The 9,838-nt window shown below is 39.2% G+C and overlaps 1 protein-coding gene across 6 annotated transcripts in view; it reads left to right on the top strand.

The window, feature by feature from the left end:
- Positions 1 to 7,838, top strand: part of HELZ (helicase with zinc finger) — a 122,662-nt gene extending 114,824 nt beyond the window's left edge. For all 6 annotated transcript variants that reach the window (XM_083489786.1, XM_083489784.1, XM_083489789.1 and 3 more), the window contains one exon: positions 105 to 7,838. In XM_083489786.1, coding sequence (XP_083345912.1) covers positions 105 to 436 — 332 coding nt within the window. In that variant the 3' untranslated portion in view covers positions 437 to 7,838. The remainder of the gene's footprint in view (positions 1 to 104) is intronic.
- Positions 7,839 to 9,838: the final 2,000 nt, after the last annotated feature.

Here is a 9,838-nt window from a genome sequence, read left to right on the forward strand (position 1 = left end):
ATCTTCAATCCTCAAATCCAGATTGCATTGTTTCTTTTTTGCACAAAAGTCTTATGAGAGGTTAAAGGGGCTACCTTCTTCTTTTCTTTGCTTTCTGTTTCCAGTTCCTTCAAAGACCGCCAAGCCGCCCGAGGAACCGATGAAAGTTGAGAACATCCAGCTGTCCAATTCTTTTAATTACAATATGCTCCAGCATCTTGGCCAGTTCCCTCCCCTCATGCCCAACAAGCAGATCGTGGAATCCAACAGCAACAGCCAGCCCAGCTCTGGTGCGAACAAGCCGGCCATGTCTTACGCAAGTGCTCTGAGGGCGCCCCCAAAGCCCAAAGCGCCCCCTGAGCAGGCAAAAAAGAATAGTGATCCTTTGTCTTTGTTTCAGGAACTTAGTCTAGGTAGTTCATCAGGTAGCAATGGCTTTTACTCCTATTTTAAATAATCAGAATATTTTTGTAGAGAACATTTTGATTTCTATTTGTGTCAGTAGACTTAAGATAGTTGGGGCTTCCTATGCAGTTGCCACCATTTCTCTTTGTTTATATTAGTAAATATATCTTGGTTTAATTGCTTTGCTGCTAGACTTGAAGCTAACCTTTTTAAATTATATTCCGTTCTCTCTCCCCCCTTGCCCCCCCCCCATGTGGGTCAGAAGTTTGAAAAATTTTCCCTAGAAAAATACACACTTAAAAAAAATGAAAAAAAATAATGTAACATTATATATGTGTTGCATTAAAGCTAGCAGCTGAAAAGTTAACTGTGCAACTTAAAAATATATATATAATTTTTTAAAAAAGAAGTTGTCTAAATTGTATTTAAAAAAGAATTGTAAGTAGCATTTACATTTATTCAATAACATTTAGCATACTATGCTGGGTTTCTGTACCAGAAATGGCCAGTTAATGTACAAATGTATGTTATGTCTGCTTAAATTGTTTATTTTTTTTTTAAATAAAGGTGCAGCATCTTATAATTACTTTCAGTTTTATCAACTTTCTGTGAAAGGATGCTGCATTCTAAAACTTTTATAGTTTTAGAACCTGTATGATGTGGTATAGTAATCTCCTTTGACTGTAGGATAAAGTGAAGACCTTTGCAGACCCGCACACCACTGTTTTTAACTTTTCAGAGTAAAGCAGTGGTCGATTAAAAAAAAATAAAAATCAAAAAAAATCCTGCACATTTTATTTTTGGACAGGCTGCTAAATTTAGCTTGTTGGAAAGATTAATTTGATAGATTTTTTTAAAAAAAGAATCATGAAATTAAAAACAATTTTTTTTTTGCTATGTTGGGTGCTTCGTAGTATAATAACTATTAAAAAAAATTGAGTGAATTTAGTAAAATATTTGGGTCCCCCTCCCAACTATGCATGTGTAAATGCTTGTAATCTGGTTTCTCCTACTCTTGGCTTCTCTAGTGGTATAAAGAATTGTGCCGCTTTAAGTTTTTATTTCTCCTTGCCCCCACCTCAGTAAAACCTTTTGGTACATTATTTGATGTTTACATTAAATGTGACATTATACGACGGATCTTCAGATATTTTGCTAACTGTTTTGTTTGAGGAACATCATTAAAGAAGATTTTTATGTTTGTCAAAGCTGTATCCAAATTAATCCAAAATTTTGGGGAGTCAAGTTGTGAGGGGGGGGGAGGGGGAGGACTTGTGAATCCATATGGTTGTTTTTATCTTTGTATGTTCTGCTGAGGTTTTCCACAATCTTGGTCTTTTACCACTATATATTGAAAGTGAAATCTATAAAGAATTATACAGCAATATGTAACAAAATTTTGGAGAAAAAAAACATTTTAGGGTAATGTTTACCTTTCAGGTTGTGGTCTTGTACACTGTTCATACTTTTTAAGTAAGGGATGTATCTTTTATAGCTTCTACAGAGGCCCTTTTCCTCCTTTACACTTGAAAAGATCTCTCTGATCGGGGACGTTAATTTTTATCAATATTTTAATTTATTTTAATTTCCCATTGTGAGACGCGAGAGTAATATTTTCAATAGTATCATTTTTAAAAGTGTGTTTCTCTTTGAGGTGGCACAGCTCCCCACAGCTTTGAAAACATTGGGATTAACCCGGAGCCTTTTTGCTGAGCTACTGTACTTGCTGCTGTATTCAATCTGATATTTGCTCTTGTTACAATCCATTTGTCCCTGTTGGGTTTTGGTTTTTTTTGTAAACCGTTGTGGTGAAATCTCAGCTTGGCTTGAAATCAATATCACCTTTCTTACTGATTTCAGGTAAGTCGGGATTTCACCAAAGAGTCTTTCTATAAGAGAACTGCATACTGAGTTAATGCATTGCAATATCTGAATGGTTACCGGGTTCGTGGTTCAGAAATGCAGGATAAAAGCTGCATGGCTATGTAACTTGTATTTCTTAACGGTATAGAAGCAAACAAAAAAGTGAAGGAGAATGTCCCTCCTCAATTTTGCTTCACAGTTTGAGCATACAGTATCAGGAAGTTCCAGAGGCTAAGTTCTCTGCATCTTAAACAGAGCTTTCATCATTATCATTAGTATTTTTGGTCTGCTGAGTACTGCAGACAATGGCCCTAATGAAATTAGATTGATAATGATAGTATCTCAGTTGGTATAAACCAGGGTTAGCCCCTTTGAAATAAATGACGCTATATCTGATGTCACCTCCTAAAGTTCTGAGTTCCAATCCTGCCCCTGGTTACTCATGGCAAATTCTATTGAAGGCACTGACATTTACCCACTCATAACCCAAGGCAGGAATGTTGTCTTTTTATCCCACTTAATGTGGACACAATAAAGAGTTGTTGGTGATACGTACAAAACCAGGGATAGGCAACCTGATGCACTCCAGATGTTTTGAACTGAATCCATCATCTTTGGCCATACGAGGTGGGGCTGATGGGAGTTGTATTCCAGAACATGTGGTGGTCCCAAGATGCCTACCCCTGATAGCAGGTTAGTTAGAGCTCAAATGCATTCACTCAAGTCAGCACTATATCTTCAGGGGTTTCAAAATCACACATTTATATAGAGTTTTATTATTCTGTTCACCTTACCTGAAATATTAAACTAATAAATTTTGCTTGTTTGTTTACTTCAATCTGTGAGTTAGTTGAGGAACGATTGTTGACATCAGATGGCCTCATTTTTAAACTGTCATACACTGGTATTTTCATCACAGCAACTTTCTAAAAACATGCTTTCTTTTTTCTTTCTTTCTTTTATTTCACCCCCCACCCCAGCCTTATTGTTGTTAAACATTTGTCGGAAGCGTATGCCTACGTTTGGAAGACTGATATTTTATCTTTTCAGACTCCAGAGATTAAAATGAGTAAGAAGCTACAAAATAAATCCATTTACTCCACATCAGATTTTTTTTTTTTTATACAGATTGTGGATTTCGGTCAGACTTGGCATATACGGGGACCTTGGTGAGACTGATGTTTCTGAGTTGTTAAATACAGTTTTCTCCAGAGATTCAGAGCTATAGCAATTTTGAAAATAGAACTGGCTTTGCAAAGGTAGGAAAGCTCCAGACCGTTCCAGTGCTCTGATATACTCAGATTGCTGGTGTTTAGTTTTACCACTGGACAAATTCTGCTTAAAAGCATTCTCACTGGTTTTAGTTCTCATGGAATTGCCAGTCTTTTGTCAGGAGTAGGCCATTAGTAAAGGCATACATGTTGTCAATGACTATGAAATAAAATTTCTAACGATCCTGGTGTTTTTACAGTTTACAGCTCTTGTGTACTTAGGTCTGTACCTAAGTACATAAAAGCTTATATAATTTTCATAGTCCCTTCTCCCCCTGCCCCCCCACTAGGAATAGTGCTTTCCACCATTATTTCGTTTCACATTTTCAGAAACAAAATATACTAGTGTCATGGGAACGAGCATCTTTTATTTTAATAGGAGCATGCCATATATTGCTGCACTTAAAGAGAATTTTAGAATACATTAGTGGAACTACAAATGTAACCCACTTACGCTTGGTAATATTTAAAAGGAAAAGCTGCTGGTCAACATTATATTTGATACATTAGGTAAAGTAAGTATTTTTCTTCTTACTGGAGAATTCATTTTTCAGGAAGCACCTTGAAGGGTTCCTGATGTTACGGCAATTTAACTTATCAGTTTCATTTAATTGCATTATGGTATTGGATAAATCCTAGATCCCCAATCTCTATTTTATTTCTTCTTCCATGCCCAGAAGCCATTTTACTACGTAGTTATTATAATTTTCCCTTGGTTCATCTGATCAGCCAACTACCCTGATTCTGCCACCTACTCTATATTAATCAACCTGATCCTGCCCCAATCGTCATATGCTACTGCATCATATTTGTCACTGAGAACCCCAGTGCAGGATCTGCCTGAGTGACTGGTGATCTCTGTATTAAATGTCCACCATAGGTCTCCTGTTCTTCCTGATGGACACCCCAAATTTAGCAAAAGACCCACTTCTCGCATCATTATCTTTGCTAAATAAGTGGATTTGTGTGAGAAGAGGTCCTGTGAGAGCCAATGATAAAAGAAAGAAAAAATTGAGGTTTTGTTTGTTATACTTGTCCAAACCTTCCTCTGGAAGAAATCCAAACTTCCAAAGTTATAGCTGGAGTTTTCCATTCTAATATTTAATGGTTATAACACCCAAATATTCCTGCCTCCTTCACCTTTAGCATTTGTTTACACAATCTGTTCATCTTCCCGAATTCCTCCAGGAAAATTATCAGTGTTCAAACACCCCTACCTATGACTCTTCTGTCTGCCTGTCTTCCAGCTCATGTTATGCTCAACACTACCAGACTGAGTTACTGCACCAGAGCCTCAAATCTTAATCCCCCCCCCCCCCAATGCTATGAGGACAGAGCTGATGTGGCTTCTTCTATTTGATCAAAATCTGATCCTTATCAAATTGCAACGTTTACTAGACAAATATGAATTAGACAAGTTGCATTTGGGAACATCTGTCTTGTTTGTAGACTTGCAGCCCAAGCATTTTGTACTCAAGTTTCCTTGTCATGAAGACCCCAAAAGTAGCTTAAAATGTGGATTTGTGAGGATTTGTGCTAACAGTTCTGAATCTAGTAGTGTATCCCTTAAAAGGTGTGTTTGTGTATATGATTACGTGGTGAAAAATAAGGTTTACTGGCATTGCACTGCAGTTTTAAGTGGAGCTGCTTGTCTTGCTGCTCCAAGATAATGCAAAATGGTTTCTATTAGGATTCAGCTTTAAATTAAATGTGAAGGATAAAGTATGTGTGGTGAAGATTGTATCCAGTGAAGTTGTCCTATTAAAATAGGACTTTCCACCTGCAAAACAGGACTTATTTTATCCCCTCTCACAGAACTGCTCTGGAGGGTTGAGGGAGCACCCAGAACAGTTTGGAGGGTGGGGATGGGGGAATAGAGAAAGAATGAGAGAAAAAGAAAAAGCCCTGTTGCACAGGCAATTTCATTGGAGTCAACTCATGGTGAATTCTGAATCTGCTTCCTGTCCCATCCATATCAGTAGAAATGTACCTATTTAGGCAGGCCATCTTCTCGGAGTGGGCATTGTATTTCTCTCCTAATGTAAGATTGAATATCCTTCCACTTATATTTTATTAGTCTTTGCTGCAGATATTTACCCTCTTTTTTCTTGCAGTATGCATACTACCTACTTAGCTATTGACATTGATTTTGACAGCAGCCATTAGTCTGAGATGTGGAGTTGCTCATACGTCCATTTTTCTTTTTCTTTTTTTGTTTTGTTTTGCTCATGCTCTGATACACTGCAGTGTAACACCACATGACGTCATCATAAATCTCTTTCAACCTATTGTTTTATTATATATTTTTCTAGATACCTTTCCCCCCACCGCCATGCCCTCCTCTGCAGTATGTCACTGCCAGATGCCCTGCTCAAGTCTAATAAGTAAATTCTTTGTTTTCCTATAGTGCACTCTGGGCTTTTAAACCCGGTATTAAATAATAAACCCTCTTTAATCTACACACTAAAAACAAAAAAGTTCTACCTTCAAGGCCAGCGTTAGCTAAAACTGAGGTAATGTTTAATAGCGTATAGAGATGGAGATGGGAGGCTGAGGGGGTGGGGGGAAACCACCTTGTTTTTGGAAGCAAATACATTGCCTCATGGTTAGGCCAGTCACTTTTGCCTTTAGTAAATGCAGTCATCGTATAAAAGCCATTTGAGAATTAAGTAAAGAAGTAACCGGGAGGCTCATTTGCAAGACAACAGCCCAGTTTAAGCAACCGGCAGGCTTTAAGGTGATCACCTGATGGCTGCTGAAGGATTTAGCCAGTACAGCCTATGCACTTGACCATGATTATGGCTTCAAAGGGGCATATAGTGGTTGGAGCAGGACATGTATATGTTCTATATGGAAGCACCACGTAATGGGTACTGCCATACATTCCTCACCAGGTTTGAGCTCACCACCCATTGCTACAGGTGATTGTAGGGTGAAATGGAACGTCTGGGAGCACATATCTTCACCCTGCTGGAAATGTTGGATGCAGATGTTGGCACAAGCATCTCTCAAAACTCCTGGAGCACCTCTGCGAGGTGCATGTGTCTGCAATTCTGTCATGACATGGAAATGGGAGGGAAGCTACCATGAAAGATACCAGCTAGCTCAGGTTTTGTGTGTGTGTGCAACAGTCTCTAGATTGGACTATGCAACACATGCAAACCCTACTTGTTTTTGTTCTATATCAGCACAGCTAACTAAAAACCCTCTGTGTGGAAGAAGCTACCTTTTGGTTGGGTCTCCTGTGCATTTCTCGAGAGAAATACGCCATTGCCCTTGTATTTCTTACCTAGCCCTAGCTAATCTGCATGCCATTCACACGGTAGTGGCCCTGCAATCCGGAGTCTCTCCATTTGGGTCCCTGGCTCCATTCTTGCCCTCATAATACGCCCGAGACGACAAGAGCTGCTGCTCATTACCCTCTTCATTTGCTTCCACTGGCAAAATGCTGCCACCCACAAACTGTTAAGGTAGCCCTGACGTGGGGAACCTGAGTTCCTCCAGATGTGGTTGGGCTCCAACCTCTGTCAGCCCCAGCCAGCATGACCAGTGCGCAGGGGTGATGGTAGTTGCCATTCAGCAACATCTGGACGCCTATAGGTTCACTACTGCTGTTACGGTCAGGTATTTAGGACAAGCTAATGAGAGGATTTTTGTGTGCGGCCACAATGTACGATTATGCCAATTTAAACCCCGTTGATTTTAATGAGAGAATGGTGTACCTGAGGCTCTGTAACTGGGATGCCATTGTGGTTCTGTGGATAAATTCCCCTTTAATGTGGGTCTGTTAGTAAAACGGAGTTAGAAAAGCGATTTCTTTTGAATACAGATTATCTCCAATTTAATCCCATTCTCTGAGAGGCAAGATAAATACCCACGGTGAAATAACTGAGGTGGTTGTGTTGCAAATGATACTCAACGTGGCTTACTTTAGCAAAGAAAATGGCCTTATATTAAAAAGTTAGTACTATCTAGTATTAGCAGAAACCTCAGACGTAGCTCAGAAGAGTTGCAAAGCACCAATAATGTTCTAAACCTTTCAGAACACAAATTGCATTAACTGTCCACCAGTGGTCAAGACTGGTAAATCCAGAAGGTGCTTTTGAAATGGTTTCACCAAGTTTTGTTTTGTTTTGTTTTTTTGCGATTCCTTGTAAACTGCGTGGAGGACTGGGTCTTACAGTATCTTCAAGTGTAATGATTGTCTTGGTGCACTCTTTATTTTTAAAGATTAATGGTAACACAAAAATGTATTTTACTGCTACATTTAAAATGTATTTATAATAAAAATGCCTTTTTAATAAATAATATTGAAATTTACCAGTGCATCATGTTTGCTGTAAATGCTGATGGATTGTCTCAGAAAAAACTCCCAGCGATAATACATGTTGTTTGAATTGAGCAGTTGTTTGAATTGAGACTTAAATATTTGTGGGGAGATGATTTTTTTTTTTTTTTTTTTTTTTGCTGTTTGCTTTTAAGTGGAAGAAGAGGCAAAGTGAAGCTATGTTTGCAAGCAGTCGGTCCAGCTGTTCTCTGTTAAGAGAGGTCTTATCAACCTCTGGGGTGCTCACAATAAAATAAACCCATTTCATGCATCTTTCAACATGGCACTGACATGCAGCTTAAGAACCATGCCTTAACATCTGCTCTAGTACTTAATAATGTTACAAGCATTCGCTTCACTGCCAAGAAGCATATCACAGCTGTTAAACAGAACTGTATATAGGCACTCCCAAATAGCATTGACTACAAATTGTGCAGAGGTCCCTGAACCCATTGCTTTTTCTTCCGTGACTTAGAAGGGCATCTGTTTCACTGAGTACTGCTTGTCTAAGTATAGATCAGCCTGATGGGAACAATAATGTTCTGGTTCTGCTGTGCCATGTGCCGTATCCCTGTCTATGGCAGGCCTGGGAACCAAATAATTGCATGTTGAGCAATGGGAGAAGGTGGGGTGGCCAAGTGTAGGAGCCAAGGACAGAGCTAAACCAGTTTTAGTTTGGTTCCCATCCTGGTTGTACAAGGGCAACGACAGATTAAGGAGGCAACTGAGAGCCAGTACTACCCCCCTGGACTGGATGTAAGTAAGAAGGTAGAGAAGCAGGGACTGTGTGAGGGCAGACTTAAGATTGCAGTGCCCCATTTGTTTTAATAGACCAGCCATCATGGCTAAGAAGTGAGCGACTCCAAAGTGACTTTTAAAGCCCTAAATGGGAAAATTTGGGAAAATTTTAATGTCTAATGTTTCAGCATTTTTATGAGCTGTAAGCTGCGCAGAGTGGCTGGGGAAACCCAGCCAGATGGGCGGGGTATAAATAATAAAATTATTATTTATTATCATTATCATTATTATTATAATTGCCTGTTGAACTGAGAGATGATAGATGCTGAGAACTATTTCACACAATTCTGTTTTCAAAGGGTATCCTGATCAAATGCTTTATGTGTACATGTACACATATGACAAATGTATTTGCACACGTATCTTTCCCAGATTCTCCCACCTGTGAGTTGGGCTTGGGCTTGGCCTCCCTGACAAGTGTGCATTGGTAGCAAAAGCAGGTTTGCCGGTATATCAAAATATAAACGTTTTTCTGATATATCTCTGTGATGGTTCCGTGTACCTCCCTGGAGGGGCAAAGTATCAGAGTCACCAAAAGTAAAACTGGCCAAAGCACATGACTGATCACATGACTGGAGCAGTCATTAAAATTATCCTTATGGAATGGGACGCCCCTGTGTTCATCGGAGAAATGTTGGAGGATATGGTGATGTACAAAAAAGTCAGTAATATTACAACATTTATTTACTGAAAAAAACAAAGCAGCCAACATTAGGCCAAAGCAGATATATTATTAGGTTAAACTGGCATTAATATCCATCAAAGGCCTGAGGGAATATATTATTTATTTTTTAGCAGACGCTGAAATGTGATCCAAGTTGGTGCCTGCCTTAACTCAATGGAGTGGCCATTCTGACAAGGGCACCACTACCGAAAAGGCCCTCTACTGCATTACCACCAAACAGTTCTCTCAAGGTAGTAAGGCAACCAGGAAGGCCTCACTGGAAAACCTCGGTGATTGGGTAGGTCAGTATGGAGGAAAGTTCTCCCTCAGATAGCTTGCACCTAAATTGTTTGGGACTTTGTATGTCAAAACTAAAACCGGGTTTGTGTTCTATGTCCCTTGAAAATGGGGGCAGGCAGGGCTTGAGATATTTTCAGAGTTGAAATAAAGAATAATGCCCTGAACATTTTGTTCTGATGATGTTCAAGGAACATCAACCTAAAAGTGTGCGTTTCTTTTATCGAAAGAGTC

The sequence above is a fragment of the Podarcis liolepis genome (genome assembly GCF_965112155.1).
Source record: "Podarcis liolepis genome assembly, chromosome: 2".
In the NCBI taxonomy this organism is placed as follows: Eukaryota; Metazoa; Chordata; class Lepidosauria; order Squamata; family Lacertidae; genus Podarcis; species Podarcis liolepis.